This window comes from Mastigoproctus giganteus, chromosome 1 (genome assembly GCF_048544385.1).
Source record: "Mastigoproctus giganteus isolate SK-2022 chromosome 1, ASM4854438v1, whole genome shotgun sequence".
Taxonomy (NCBI): domain Eukaryota; kingdom Metazoa; phylum Arthropoda; class Arachnida; order Uropygi; family Thelyphonidae; genus Mastigoproctus; species Mastigoproctus giganteus.
In genome coordinates this window covers 220392744-220409905 of record NC_143575.1, presented here as the reverse complement: position 1 = coordinate 220409905, position 17162 = coordinate 220392744, and the positions used below count along the sequence as shown (strand labels likewise).

General features: G+C 37.9%; 1 protein-coding gene across 1 annotated transcript in view; it reads left to right on the top strand.

Moving 5' to 3' along the window:
• Septin1 (Septin 1) overlaps window positions 1–17162 on the top strand; it is a 178489-nt gene that overhangs the window by 17694 nt on the left and 143633 nt on the right. The window contains exon 2 of the mRNA XM_090384445.1: window positions 10615–10720. Coding sequence (XP_090240571.1) covers window positions 10615–10720 — 106 coding nt within the window. The remainder of the gene's footprint in view (window positions 1–10614; window positions 10721–17162) is intronic.

The following is a 17162-nucleotide window of genomic DNA, read 5'->3' as shown; positions in this document are numbered from 1 at the left end:
GTCTCCAGACTCTGTAATTTGCAAAACTTAAGCCTTTCTTCGTAAGAGCAACCCTTTGTTCCATTCACTAATCGTGTTGCTTTTCTCTGTACCCGTTCCAGCAGCTCTACATCCTTCTTGAAATGAGGCCTCCAGACCTGTATACAGTACTCAAGATGTGGCCTAACCATTGCCTTATACAAGGGAATAATCACCTCCTTATCCCTGCTAGAAAAATTCCTGTATATCATTGACAAGACACCATGAGCTACTCTTGCAGCTCGTCTGCACTGCTCAGAGAACTTCATATCTGCCTGCACAATTACCCCCAGGTCCTTTTCATTCTCCACCACTGTCAGTGTAGTACCGCAGAGTTGATACGTTGCTCTGGGGTTACTGTTTCCCATATGTAGTACTTTACATTTGTCAATGTTAAACTTCATATGGGGAGGTACCCATAGACTGGAGATGTGCAAATGTAACCCCAATTCACAAAGGAGGATCAAAGGTTGACACAAGTAATTATATGTTTTGGTTTGAGCATGCTCAATGCCAATGGGATTCTTCATCTTGCTCAGAATAATCACCTCAGAGGGCATAAATTCAAATTGAGGAAGGACGGGTGTCGGATAGATGTGCGGAAATTTGCCTTTGGGCAGCGGGTGGTTGGTTGGTGGAACCGACTTCCATCACTTGTTGTTGAAGTTGATAGCCTAAACAAATTTAAGGCTCAACTGGACAGGTATTTCGAACGAACAGAGGGGTGAAATGGGAGTGGTGTGTTTTTTTTTTTTTTTTTTTTTGGCTGATGCTGAATAAGCTTGCTTTCTTGCATCATATGCCTCTACTAATGCTAATGTACTGCAGTATTAAACAAAAAAAATTGATTGTAAATTTTGCATTGATTGCAGAGTGCAGTAAGGTTCAATTAAATTATAAATTTTACTACATAGGCTACATACCTATCAAGATCTAACAAGAGAATTGTTTCTTACTTTAAAACAATCTGTCAAAGTATGCTGTTTCAATGGGAGCATGTTTCAAAAGAGAATTAAGGAGTGTGGTAGCATTTATTTTACTTTCACAGTTAGGCTATGCTTGAAAAAAATTGACGTACAAGTTCTAATCCTTGAACCATGTTAGGTTCCTCATCTTTATCATTTCAAAATTTCAGAAGATTCAAATGCATCTGCAATGAGTTCTTCATTCATGCAAATCCTGAAACATTCAATGTCTACATCCACTTCTGCGTAATCTTTGAAGCTTAAGTTTTCCTGTAAGTTTAGGTGATGACGCACATGCTCAAATATTTCTTCCCTATTATCGGACTGTTCTTTGCAATTAATAGACGAAGAAGCATGTGAAACTTCACACATTGCATCATTTAAGGCAGAAAATCCAACATGTTTTTAGCAGTTGGTGATCACTTTTCCATTAATTTTATCCCATGCCGAAACACATAAATACATTGCTTGAGGATGTCTATTTTGCATTGAATTTTGCTTTCAAGACATAGCACAATTTTGTTTAATAGCATTCTTCAGTAGTTTTTCCTAAAACACTGGATTACGTGATCAAGTGGCTGAAGCACTGATGTCATATTTGGTGGTAGGTACTTGACAGTGATTGCACGTAGGTTGTTTACTTGACAATGAGGGGTTCAGTTATTTTCAATGTCATTATACCGAATGTAAAATAGCATTAGGTGAGAAATTGGCCAGGACTAACCATGTAGGACGCTAAAATGAAGATCACTGTAAAGAGCTTTGACTATATGTATATATATTCAGTAATGTAAACTTCCTAGCATAACTGATGCATAGTGTTACTACTGCATTAGGATATAAGTTTTAGTGTAGTATTTTTAATTATATTGAATTTTAACCGAAATCATGCCTTACACCAGAGCAGCAAAGCAAAAGGCTCACAGTAATGGGAGTGCCGTGGCTCAGGGGAAAACCGAGGTGATTGTTCTCTGGATCACAGCCTTATGAAATGTATTGTTAACTTGTAAAGTTTACTTAACTTTACAAGTTAACTAAACTTTACAGGTTAATTTATTCCTGGCGCATGCTCGTAAAGCGGGTATTCATTTCTCATAGACCTAATGTTAAAAACAGGGATTGCGTTCTCAACAATGAAATTGTTGAGAATGAAATATCACCTTTTAAGGGCACAAAAGTTGATATTGTTATACACGTTGGCACTAATAAGTGTAGGAGATCTGTGGATTTACTAAGCAAGTAAAGGTCAATGCTAAAAATAAGTCGAATTAGGGTTAAATTTGAAAGTGTTTGCAATCCTGCCCAGACACGATAGGAGGGAGTATATGATGAGAGCCTTATCAACCAATTCGGCCCTGGAGAGATTGTGCAGGGCTCATGGGGTAGAATTTTTCTCAGTGTGGTCTGTGCTTGTTAACAGGAGAGATTGCTTCTGCAGGGATGAGATACACTTAAATAGAAAGGGTGCAAGAATATTTGCTGATGCTTCGAGGCAATGTTAGGTGTGTCGGAAAACTGCTAGCTTGGGGGGATTCACAGACTAATAGGTTAACAGTAGCCGCAGACAGCGGTGGAAATGATTCTTGCACTGCTTCTATTGGAATGAGCAGCAGCCAAGAAAGCCATTTGCTGGCGATTTTTGGAACTGCTAGGGGTCATGAAACAAGTAAATACATGAGCTGTGTTAGAGTAACTAAGAGTAAGAACAGGTGCATGTATACTTGCATGTACACCAATGCTAGGAGTGTAGTAAGTAAATTTGATAAATTTGAAGTGCTGGTTAAGACATCCAAGGTGGATATTGTTGGGATATCAGAGACTGTGTGCCACTCAGATATAAGAGATGCAGAATCGTAATTTGGGGAGTACAATGTGTACAGAATGTATAGACAGGATAGGAAGGGTGGAGGTCTTAAGCTGTTAGTTAAGAAACACATGAAATCTAAGGAAGTGCATCTGGTTAACACAGGTAAACAGTGCAATGTTGAGTCTGTTTGGTGTGACATAAACACTGGGAAAGGGAAAATGACGGTAGGAGAATGTTATAGGCCTAATGACTCTGATGAGTACAACAGTTGTGCCGAGAAAGAGAGTGGACCAGTAAATCAGAATGTCTTGTAATGGGGGATTTTAACTTTCCAGATATTGACTGGAACTTCTAGTTTGGTCACTCACACGTTAGCAAAGCTTTTGTGGATTTATTGGATGATTGTTTTCTACAGCAGCACGTTAGAGAGGCAACAAGAGGGAATAACACTCTTGATCTGATTATCAGCAGTGATTATTAATGCATTAAGAATTTACAGATAAAGGGACCACTAAGTAGCAGTGATCACATTATGCTGATGTGGGATTTACTTAAAGATGTAACTACCATCAGGGGTAAAGGGAAGGGTTTTTGCTTTCGTAAAGGCAACTACACTGGTCTCAGAGATTTTTTAGGTTCTATACAGTGTCCCAACTTTTTATTAATATTATTAGGCATATGGTGCAAGAAAGCCTGAGGCTTATGCTGCACCAGCCAAAAAAAAAAAAAAAAAAAAAACGGAATTACCCTGGAGAGAGAGAGAGAGAGAGGACCCTGAGTGTGTCAAGCCCATACCCACCAGATGTGAGCCCCTGGGTTTAACTGATGATGTTACCAACAGTAAATTCTAAATGGGAAATAATCTTGGAAGCTACTAGGCATTTTGTTCCAATTAAAAAATACTGCTCTAGGTTCAGGCCCAAATGGATGTGAGATGAACTAATGAGACTTGTGGCAGAAAAGAGAAATGCATGGGATGCACATAAATTGTCAGGTGACACAGAAGCCTGTGGTAGATACAAGCTAGTCTGTAATCACTTCACAAAGGAGGTTAGGGAAGCTAAGGCAGATTATGAAAAATCTTTGGCAAAGGATGCAAAGAAAAACAGAAAAGAATTCTTTCTTATATAAACTCCAAAAGGAAGGGGATGAATCAGATTGGTCCACTTGATATCAGTGGTTTGATTGTAGATGATCATTCTCAGATTCTCAGATAGCTGCCGAACTAAATGAGTATTTTGCCTCTACATTCACATAAGTTATTCAAGGAGGAGAGGGCCAGATGTTTATCAAACTCTAACAGTGAGTTAAATGATTTTGTAATAACTGACAGCAAAGTGGAGGAGAAATCGTTGAAGTTAAAAAATAAGATAGGCACCTGCGGTGGATTGGATCTCTTCGGTTATATTAAAGGAGGCAGCAAAGGAAGCAAAACCTTAGCCATAATTATGATAGCATCCTTGGACTCGGTCGAAGTCCCCATGGACTGGAGATGGTGCAAATGTATCTCCAGTGACACAAGTAATTACAGACCTGTTGGTTTGACTTCTGTTCCAGGGAAAATAATGGAGTCACTGGTTAAAGAAGCATTGTAGGATCATTTAGACAAGACTGCAGCAATAATTCAGACACGGCATGGGTTTTTCAAGCGGAAGTCTTGTCTGACCAATTTGATTGGATACCATGATGTGGTCACAAGGGAACTGGATGCAAAAAATTATTTTGATATCATATACTTGGATTTCAGGAAAGCTTTTGATACTGTTGTACTTGGAAGACTGATGTACAGACTGGAGCAGTATGGCATTGAGGCCAAGTTGCTACAAGATAAAAGGATGGTTGAATGGGAGAAGACAGAGAGTGGTGGTCAATGGGTACTGCTCTATGTGGACTAATGTTATTAGTGTGTCCCTCAGGGTTCAGTGTTGGACCATTGTTTTGAAGAAGGTATATATATTGATATACCTTCATATTGATGAAGGTATATCAAGCTTAATGTTAGAGTTTGCAGATGATACAAAGGTTGGCAGGGTTGTTAATAACAGTAATGACAGTATGCTGCTGCAACAGGATCTGGAAAAGTTGGGTAGACGGGCTGAGAAATGGCAACTGAAGTTTAACATTGACAAATGCAACGTACTGCATATGGGTAGCATTAACCCCAGTGTAACGTATCAACTGCGTGGTACTACACTGACAGTGGTCGAGAATGAAAACGACCTGGGGGTAATTGTACAGTCAGATATGAAATTTTCTGAGCAGTGCAAACAGGCTGCTAGAGTAGATCATGAGATCTTGTGAATGATATACAGGAATTTTGCGAGCATATATAAGGAGGTGATTATCCCCTTGTATAAGGCAGTGGTCAGGCCACTCCTTGAGTACTGCGTACAAGTCTGGAAGCCTCATTTTAGGAAGGATGTAGAGTTGCTAAAACGAGTGTAGAGAAGGTCAACAAGACCGGTGAAGGGAACAAAGGAGCAAGCACTCTTATGAAGAAAGGCTTAAATTCTGCCAATTGCAGCTTCTGGAGACTAGGCACTTGCAAGGCGATCTGATTGATCGTTAAGGATTGAGCAGCATTAAACCTACTGAATCCTTGAATGGATTGAGCAGGCTTAATGCTGATGGGATTCTTTCTCTTGCTCAGATTACAAACCTGAGGTGGGGTATAGATCAAACTGAGGAAAACCCCCAAGGGTCACATCTGATGAGTATTGGCTGGCACACCCAGGGTCCTGAGCTGGATATCATTATTCCTTTCTTTTTTGGTGATTCCCTTCTCTCTCTCTCTCTCTCTCTCTCTCTCAGGGTAATTCAGAATTTTTTTTTTTTTTTTTTTTTTGCCTAGTGCAGCATAAGCCTCAGGCTTCCTTGTTCCATATGGCTAATAATAGTAATAGTAATAAGACAGTTGTTGAATAGATGTGGAAGCTTGCCTTTAACTAGTGGGTAGTTGATTGCTGGAACAAACTTCAGTCTGTTGTTGTGGAATTTGATAGCTTAAATGAATTCAAGGCAGAACTGGACAAACATTTGGAGTGAATGGATCAGTGAAATGGGAAGTTTTTTTTTTTTTTTTTTTTTTTTTTTGGTTGATGCTCTTTATAAGCTTTATTTATTGCATCATGTGACTCTGCTAATGCTAATTTGACCATAGTAATGTTAAATAAAGGTAAACAGAATAATAGTTTATGCTTAAACAATGATTTATTTATCCAAAGAAATGAAACCATAACCTTTAAAATTAAGCAAATTATAATAATAAAGAAATTATTTATGTCATACAAACGTTTAAAGAATGTTTATTCTTAATCATCATCATCATCGATTGATGATAATGAAGAATAATGAAATCGCATTTGTTTATGATCTCGTATATTGTTTCCAATGTTATTCCTCTTCGCTGTTTCTTTTAATTAATATCACTCTCTGTAGTATTACTTCATTTTGGCATACTGTACAGTATTTTTAATAAGTGGGATAAATTTGAAAAAAAAACAAGACAGCAAAAATGAAGAGCAACACAACCACTCTTTGTAACGTCAGCGTAGTAACTGCTTTATGTTATGTAAGTCACTCTTATCTGCCTGAACAAACAAACAAATGCACAGTAATATGCGTAGCTATACAATACTATAGTAGTACTGTATAGCCAGGCGCCTCCGTAGCCAGGTGGGAAGGAGCAGCAGTGTGTAGCACACGCTTCTTGATTAGACCGGGGTTCGAGCCCGTCACCACCAAATACGGAGGATGCGGAAAGGTCAGGGAATGACCACCGCATATCCCGGAGCAATATGGCCTTAGTTGCTAATGCTCCTAAAAACCAAATAACAACAACTGTATAGCTACACGCGTGGCTTGAAATGCTGAATTTATGAATGTTTATTGCAATTAATGTTCATATTTTCGATTTTGTTGATACTTGAAGAAAAGAACTTGTAAAGTAGGAACTTCCTGTATTAAGTGCCACTTAGCATTGTTATGGACCTTTATGAGAGTTTGAAGAACAGAGTGTGGATGCCTTCTAAGGATTTAAATTGGGGCCTATCAAGCTTTCAGTTGCCCACATCAATGCCAGAGCTTTGCCCTGATCATCAGGCAATCTCCATGGCAAAATGCCGTGGGGGTTGCCTGATGATCAAGGCAAAGCTCTGGCTGGTCCCACAGGAGCTAGTTACTGTTGGGGACTATTGTCAGGAAAACGGGAAATATATCGTGCAAAAAGGACAAGTTGAATAGAACCATGGTATGCCTGCCAGGAGTAAAAGTTGATGATGTAGAGCAGATATCATCTGTTAAGGGCACAAAAGGTGATATTGTTTTGCCCAGTGGCACAAATGACATTAAGAATAAGAGATCTATAGACTTACTTAACAAGTACAGGTCAATATTGCAAAAAGTTGAGTTAAGGTTAAATTTGAAAGTGTCTGCAATTCCGCTTGGACACAATTAGGAGGTAGTATATGGCAATCACTTCGACCCTGGAGAGACTGTGCAAAGCTCATGGGGGAGAATTTTTCTCAGCGTGGTCTGTGCTTGTTAACAGGAGAGCCTGCTTCAACAGAGTTGGGATACACTTAATAGAAAGTATTCTATAGAGGCAGTGTTAGGTGGGTGGGAAAACTGCTAGCTAGTTGGGGATACACAGACTAATAGATTAACAAGAACCACCGGTAGAGGTTAAAAGTGATTCTTGCACTGCTTCTACTGGAACGAGCAACAGCCTGGAAAGCAAGTTGCTATACATTTCAAGGACTGCTTGGAGATATGGAACAAGTAAATGTATGGGCTGTGTTAGGGTAACTAAGAGTAACAACAAGTGCATGTACGCCAATGCTAGGAGTATAGAAATAAATTTGATGAATTTGAAGTGCTAGTCAAGTCATCAATTGCGAATATTGTTGGGATATCAGACGTGGTGTCAAAAAGATATAAGGAATGCAGAATTTGAATTTTGAGGAGTAGAATGAGTATAGACAGGATAGGAAGGGAGGAGGGGTTATGCTGTTAGGTAAGAAGCATAAAATCTAAGGCTGTTCATTCAGTTGACATGGGTGGCCGGTGCATTGAGTCAGTTTGGTATGACTTAAGCACTGGGAAAGCAAAAATGTTTGTAGGAGTATATTATAGGGACTAAAATATACTCCTACAATAATTTTCTGTGAGTACAACGAACGAACAGTTATTCGTTGTACTCACAGAGAAATAGTGAGCCAATAAATCAGAATGTCATATAATAGGGGATTTTAACTTTCCAGATATTGACTGGAACTTGTGGGTTGGTCACTCGCACACTAGCAAGACTTTTGTGGGTTTATTGGATGACTGTTCTCTACAGCAGCATGTTCGAGAGGCAACCGGTGGGAGTAATCCTCTTCATCTCATCATCAGCAGTGATAATCAGATCAAGATTATTCATGAATATATGATTATTCATGCTTTAAGAATCTGCAGATAAAGAAACAAATACATGGCAGTTGTCATAGTGTACCGATGTGGTATTTCCTTAAAGATGTAACTGTTATCAGGGGTAACGGAAAGGAAAGGGTTTTTGCTTTCATAAAGGTGGCTACAGTTGTCTCAGACAGTTTTTAAATTCTATACAGTGGGATCAGTTCAGTGTTACCAATAACAAATTCTAAACGAGAAACATACAGGTAATTAATCTTAGAAGCTACTAGGCTTTTCATATTAACTAAGAAATACTATTCAAGGTTTAGGCCCAAATGGCTGTGAGTTGAACTAATGAGACTTGTGGCAAAAAACAGAAAATGAATAGGATGCAAATAAATTATGAGGCGACACACAAGCCTGTTGTAGATATAATCAAGTTTGTAATCCAGTCAAAATGGAGGTTAGGCAATCAAAGACAGATTACGAGAAATCTTTGGCAAAGGATGCATAGAAAAACAGCAACGACTTCTTTACTTGTGTTAACTTTAGAAGGAAGGGGTTGAATCAGATTGGTCCACTTGATATCGATAGTTTCTGTTGATGATCCTGCTTGGGTAGCTGATAAACTGAATGATTATTTTGCATCTTACGTTCACACACGAGGAATTCTGTGGGGAAGTAGAGGTCAGAAGTTTATTGAATTCTAAGAGGAGCTAAATGATTTTGTAATAACTGAGAGGAAAGTGGAAGAAATATTATTAAACATAAGAAAGGCACCTGGGGTTGATGAAATCTCAAATTATATTAGTGGAGGCAGCAAATGAGGAAAGCAAACCCTTGGTATAATTATAGGATTATCCTTGGATTAAAGGTAAGTCCCTATTAACTGGAGAATTGCAAATAATGGTATCTATCCAGTTATATTAAGGGAGGCAACAAAAGAAGTAACCAAACCCTTAGCCCCAATTATGAGAGCATCCTTGAATTCGGGAGAGGACTGTTGGGAACTCCCTTGAATCTAAGGAATGGAGATATGCACATATATTTCCAATTCACAAAGGGGATCAAAGGTTGGCATAAGTAATTATAGACTTGTTACTTTAACTTCTGTTCCAGTTCCAAGAGTGCAGTTATAGTTCAGGCAGCATGGTTTGTTAAGGGGAAATCTTGTCTAATCAATTTGATTGGATACTACGATGTTGTCCCAAAGGAACTGGATGCAAAAAATAATTTTGATATCAAGTACAGTCCACTGTATTTGATATCAAAGCTTTACGATGTTAATTTGTTCCAGAGACACCATCGTATTGTAAAAATACTGTAATGTGAATCCAATTACATTGTTTTTTGGTAATTTGTTCCAAGACCTCGGAAGTTGAAATTTTTACTATATAACTAAGCTGTTTACCTCTAAAAGGTGATTTTTATTATAGAAATTGTACCTATTGATTAAAACTAATATATTGATTAAAGCACACACACAAAAATTACTTCAGCTAAACAATGCAAAAACAAAACATGCTGCCAACACATTTACAAATGCTGTTATTGGTTGATAGGAAGGACCATGTCATCTAGTCGGAAACAATCGTAAGACCATCGTAAAGTAAAATAAGTTGGCATCAGTTAACATGATCACTAGTTAGTAGATGAGCTTACAATTGTTTCCGACCAGATGACGTGGTCCTTCCTATCATGATGTCACTAAATTTAAAAATAAGATATTATAATGATTAATGGTGTTTCTGATGTTAAAACAATCAGTTATCAAAAAGCCTAACTGTACCTGATTAACTGTGAATTAACATTGTCATTAATATATTGAGAGATCAGTTATTGTAAATTTCTTATTTATAACTCTGTCTTTTTAATTATATATTTATTAATTCATAATCATAACCCTGTTTTAAATTATTAAATGATTTTAGACATTTTGTATTAGACAGCTACAGACATTTTGAATCTTATTGAAATGCCATAATGAGCTGCTGTTTTTCAAAAACAGTTTTTCATATTTTTCTAAAAGATGAGCAGAGCTTGGAGTCCATGGTACAATAATGTTAATGTTTTTGTTAACCTTTTTTGTTTGTATTGTACATCAGTCTTCTATACTCATAGTGTGTGGAGGTCACTACCATTAAATTTTATCATTAATAAAATTTAATGTTTATTGTCTTCTGCACCAGGGGGAGGAGACTGGCAGGTTTTGGCCCTGGAAACTCCCAACAGTTTTGCTATCTGAATCACTTATGTTATGGCTGTTATTTGGTGACCCAAATTTGATGTTGGCCATGGTGCTAGTTGCTACCCATCTGCCTGGGCCAGTCTGCTCTTGTTTTGCAATATATTTATCCATTTTTGTAAATTTGTGTAGTAGATTGTTGGTTAGTTTTTGTTTATTCAGTTTATATTATATCTTTTAAATAGTTGGTAAATGCCGAAACACCTGGCTATGTGGGGTTTGCAAACTTGCCCAATCAAGTTCATAGGAAATCCGTAAAAAAAGGCTTTGAATTTACACTTATGGTTGTAGGTAAGTATTTTGGAAGACTACTAATATACTATTATGTTTTATCATGCTACGTAAGTTTGAATAATTTTCCATGTTAAGTATTGAAATAATCCATTTTTTTTTTCCCAATTACAGATAGTTCTGCTATAATGCGCATTTTTGCAATGCGAATATTTTCTGATGTATTAGGGAACAGTGCGAGTATAATGCGATTTTCGTGTTGGCTCATGCACGATTTCGTTTGCGAGTAATACCAGGTGAATGCAAAACCCGGTACCGAACTGAACATAGCGACCTGCCCAGCAATACATACAAGTTTTACGAAGCTTAAAAAATGTCAGACGTCAAATGTGTGAGAGCTATATTTCCCATTTACTGTAGTTGTATTGGTTGGAGACACACTTGTCATTCGCTGTATTTACAAGATAACAGGTGATATTGTAGGCCGACTCATGTTTTCAGGAGCTCACATTTTTCTGTTCGAACAGAAATTTTGTGAGGCATGATAGCATGAGCAGAGGAGTGCATTTCTGGAGGTCACTACCATAAAACAAAACAATTTGCAGTTCCTGGTTTATTGGGCTTTTCTGTTAGTGCACTCTAATTGTAAACAGGTAGTAAACTCTCACTGAAATCTTCAATCATACAAAAAACATAAATAAATTTTCAGAATCTATTTAAATCTATTATCTGTTTTTTAAGCTTCGTAAACTTGTTTCACTTGCGCAATTTGTGCATCCCATGTTTGTTGTTATTGATTACTTATCTTTTTTATTGTTTTTGGATTTTACAATCCAAAAAAAAAAAGTAAGTCAGAGAACACAAATATCAATCAAGCAAACTTGATTATCTTGTCAAGGTAAAGTGCTATATTTACTGTAATATTTATTTATTTATTAGAAATTTAAGATGTTTAAGCCTGTGTTAGCAATTTTATTGGGTTTCTAACTTGTTTTTTAGTGTTTTACTTACCAGACTGAAGGGCTAGCAAGCTCTCCTAAAATCTAGTGATGGGTATAATGAAATAATGTCCATAATTGGATGATTAATTATCGATTATTTTAATAATCAAAATAATCAATTATTAATCATTCAGTTATGATTGAAAACAACAAAATAATAAAAAATAATAATAAAAAAAAGACAGTGGAGAGATTCAAACTGTTATCAAAATCAAAGTTTTTCTTGTATTATCTCATGCCATTCAGTCTCTCTCTCTCTCTTCCCCCCCCCTCCCCGATGTCGCTACTGTCACTAGTTCTTTGAATACAGTTCAAAATGTTGGAATTACTAGAATATTCAGCTACTTTGCCACAGTTAGTCTGACAGAGGCTATTATCTGCGTTGGGAATATGCCTTAATCTTCTGACTATGGAAAGCATATTGACTAGTGTGGCTTCTCGGTATGGGGGATAGGTAGCTGCATAGGTTTTACGGGCACCACTAACATTGCAGTACTATAATCCCTTTAACCATTAATTCACACTTTCTAATTGCCTAAATTGCTTGAAGGCCAGAGGTGGAAACGATGCGTACAAATTTAAGTCTCTTATAATCCATTTGTTATATGCATATTTTCTTCGTTCTACGGAAACATATTTTAAATGTAATTACGAAGAGCAGTGTTTCCCAAACTGAGGTACGTCCGTGAAACATTCAGAAGTAATATATGTTTATTTTCTTAAAAAATATGCTGATAGAATCAAGATGAATTTCGTTATAGAACATTGCTTATTTTCGATACGATTAGTATATATAATTATATTCATATTTCAGATTATTCGTTCTATGTATAGCAAATTGATAAAGTTATTATTACATATTTGTATAAAAATAAGAATAAAGATGAGTTGTTTCATACATTAAACTTTGAATTTTCTTTTCAGAAAACCCAGTGTTCATACTGGGCCTTCTTTTTTGAAGGGGGTCCTCGAACTTGTTTTGATTTTTGAAGGGGTCCGTAAATCTCAGTAGTTTGGGAACCACCGACCAAGAGGAGTTCAAAAAATTCGCTATAAATAAGTTCATTAAACAGAGGTCTGACTATAATTAAATAAAAAATGAAGCAATTTTAAAATACAATACACAACTGGTCGAGTGCACCCTCAAAATGCTGCGCCTGGGGTCGGGTCCTCCTCGCCCCACCATAGTTCCTGCTCTGCATACTCAGTAATTAAATTTAAGATTTAATTTGTGAAATAAATGATTGTTTTAACAATGGGCTTGCAAATTTCAAAAAAAATAAAAGCCCACCATAGCTGACCACTGGTCACATTACTACCTAAATTTGTAAAAGGATTGCATTTCGAGGTATCCTCATTGGAACTAAATGTGAGAAGCACACAGAACAGCTCCTCTGAGTCATCTATGTTAGGAGAATATCAATTTGGTAACATCCCAGAAGATTCTCTACTCTTCCCAAGGTGTCATCTTAAATGGGATTTCCTTAAAATGTCTGAAGAGGAAACTTGTTCTGATCTGAAAATTCAAGGAGCAACAGCTGCCAAACAAATATTTATATGTAGGGATGGGACTCAAGTCCCCACCACACATCTCATCTTCCTAATTCATTTATAGTAGTAGGGCACCTTCACTGCCATGTATAGCCATATATACCAAATTCTTCAAAGTGCTAAACATATAAATACTCACAAATTTCAGTTTGTTGTTGTATTGCTTGCGTTCAGTGTAGTGCAAAGGAACCATAAAATCAGTGTGTTCAGCTGCAAAATGATTAAAAGTAGAGCTGAGTATATCATACCAAGGAGGATAAGAAAAGCAGTGAAACCTATAAGTAGCAACAAACCATTCCAGCTCTTGGAAGGTTGTAGATGATTCATCAGAACACAAACTTAAATGATTATTCCCCTCTTTTAGGGGAATAATCATTTTAGGAGAAATAATTATATTATTCCCCTGAAATGACTTTGCATAATATTTATTAAGCTCACAGAAACCCACACAGAAGCAATGCTCAGCTGCCACACTTATATCTCTACCTCCTAATGCACTTCTTCCACCAAAACTGAGTGTTAAAGGGAAACAGCCAAATATGATTTACTAACCATAAAAATGGATGTTGAAGATGGAGGTACCAGACAAAACAGTTTTGGAACAATTGTTCCAAGAAAGAATTGGAAACCAATCAACAGCCTTTCTTCCCCCAAAAGCATAAATCGAAGATTGAGAAAAATGAGCCCCTAGAACTTTGAAGCTGGCTGATGGATCCACCAAGCCCAAATAATGGCTAAATTTTGACAGTGGAATTGCTCTGGATTCTGGTGAAATATATATAGCATCACGGTCCTCTTGCAGAAGCACAAACTACTTTGCTTTCGCTTGCAGGAGATGTATGTGAAGTCAGATGATGACCTCCCACCCCCCACTTTATATAATGTTACTATCATTCATAAGGATAGAACTGGGGATGGTCTCACTCGTAGTAGTAGTGGCACATGATGCAAGAAAGCAAGTGTAGGAGCTTATGCAGCATCAGCCAAAAAAAAAAAAAAAAATCACACCATTCCCTCCAAATGCCTGTCCAGTTCCTCCTTAAATTTATTTAACCTATCAACTTCCACAACGACAGATGGAAGTTTGTTCCAGCAATTAACCACCCGCTGGCTAAAGGCAAATTTCCGCACATCTATTCTACATCTGTCCTTTATTAATTTGAACTTATGTCCCCGTAGGTTCGTAATCTGAACAAGTGGAAGGATCCCATCAGAATTTAGCGTGCTCAACCCATTCAAGGCCTTATAGACTTCAATCAGATCACCGCGCAGGTGCCTAGTCTCCAGCCACTGCAATTTGCAGAACTTAAGCCTCTCTTGGTAAGAGAATCCCTTCATTCCCCTCACCAATCGTGTTGCTCTTCTCTGTACACGCTCAAGCAAATCTACATCCTTCCTAAAATGAGGCCTCCAGACCTGTACGCAGTACTCAAGGCGTGGCCTGACCATTGCCTTATACAGAGGGACAATCACCTCCTTTTCCCTGCTAGCAAAATTCCTATATATCATTGACAAAACCCCATGACCTGCCCTAGCAGCCTGTCTGCATTGCTCAGAAAACTTCATATCTGACTGCACAATTACTCCCAGGTCTTTTTCATTTTCTACCACCTTAAGTGTAGTACCACACAGTTGGTACGTTTCTCTGGGGTTACTTCTACCCATATGCAGTACTTTGCATTTGTCAAGGTTGAACTTCAGTTGCCACTTCTTAGCCCATCTGCCCAAATTATCTAGATCCTGTTGCAGTAGCACACTGCCATTACTGTCATTAACAACCCTGCCAACCTTTGTGTCATCTGCAAATTTCGACATTAAGCCTGATATACCTTCATCAATATCATTGATAAATACACAAAACAACAGTGGACCCAACACCGAACCCTGTGGGACTCCACTAATAACATTAGTCCACGAAGAGCAGCACCCATTGATTACCACCCTCTGTCTTCTCCCACTTAACCATCCTTTTATCCATTGTAGCAACTTACCCTTAATACCATTCTGCTCCAATTTGTACAGTAGTCTTCCATGTGCAACAGTGTCAAAAGCTTTCCTGAAATCCAAGTATATGATATCAAAATTATTTTTTGCATCCAGTTCCTTTGTGACCACATCATAATAACCAATCAAATTTGTCAGACAAGACTTTCCCTTAACAAACCCATGCTGTGTTTGAATTATTGCTGTAGTCCTGTCTAGATGATCCTGCAATGCATCTTTAACCAGTGACTCCATTATTTTACCCGGAACAGAAGTTAAACTAACTGGTCTGTAATTACTCGTGTCACCCTTCGATCCACCTTTGTGAATTGGGGACACATTTGCACATCTCCAGTCCGTGGGAACCTCCCCTGAGTCCAAGGATGCTCTCATAATTATGGCTAAGGGTTTGCTTAGTTGCTTTGCCGCCTCCTTTAAAATAACTGGATAGATCCCATCCACCCCAGGTGCCTTTCTTATGTTTAACTTCAACAATTTTTCCTCCACTTTGCTCTCAGTTATTACAAAATCATTAAGCACACTGCTACAATTTGATAACCTTCTTCCATTTTCAAACTGTAATAATTCCTCACATGTGAATGTAGATGCAAAATACTCATTCAGTTTGTTTGCTATCTGAGCAGGATCATCAACAGTCGAACCATCGATGTCAAGTGGACCAATCATATTCATCCCCTTCCTTTTAGAGTTTATATAAGTAAAGAAATCCTTGCTGTTTTTCTTAGCATCTTTTGCCAAAGATTTCTCGTAATCCGCCTTCGCCTGCCGAACCTCCTTTGTGACCTGATTACAGACTAGCTTATATCTGCCACAGGCTTCTGCGTCACCTGATAATTTATATGCATCCCATGCATTTTTCTTCTCTGTCACGAGTCTCATTAGTTCATTTGATAACCATTTAGGCCTAAACCTTGAACGATATTTCTTAATCGGTATATAAAGTCTAGTAGCTTCCACGATTAATTCCTTGAATGCTTCCCACTTAGAATTTACTGTTGGTAACATCGTCAGTTGATCCCACTGTACAGAATTTAAAAACTGTCTGAGACCACTGTACTCCCCTTTACGGAAGCAAAAACCCTTTCCTTTACCCCTGACGGTAGTTACCTCTTTGAGTAAATCCCACTTCAGCACACTGTGATCACTGCCACCTAGTGGTTCCTTTATCTGCAAATTCTTAATACATGAATGATCACTGCTGATAACCAGATCAAGAGTGTTACTTTCTCTGGTTGCCTCTCGAACATGCTGCTGCAGAAAACAATCATCCAATAAATCCACAAAAGTCTGACTAGTGTGTGAGTGACCAACCCACAAGTTCCAGTCAATATCTGGGAAGTTAAAATCCCCCATTATAAGACATTCTGATTTACTGGCCCACTCTATTTCTCTGTACAATTGTTCATTGTACTCATTCAAGTCATTAGGCCTATAACACACTCCTACCCTTATTTTTCCTTTCGCAGTGCTTATCTCACACCAAACTGACTCAACAGAGCACTGTTCATCTATATTAACTGGGTGCACTTCCTTTGATTTTATGTTTTTCTTAATTAACAGCATAACACCCCCTCCCTTTCTGTCCTGTCTGTCTATCCTTTGTGTACACATTGTACTCCCCAAATTCCAGTTCTGCATTCCTTATATCTTTGTGACACCACGTCTCTGCTATCCCAACAATATCTGCCTTTGATGTCTTGACCAACACTTCAAATTCATCAAATTTATTTACTATACTTCTAGCATTGGTATACATGCAAGCATACATGCTCCTATGCCTATTCCTTGTTACCCTAACACATCCCATATACCCAACTATTCCATGATGACTGCCATCCGTCCCTGAAACCCCCAACACCCCTCGCTCCAGGTCGCTTCTTATTCTAATAGAAGTTGTGCAAGAATCACCTTCACCTCTGCCTGCGGTTACTGTTAAACTATTAGTC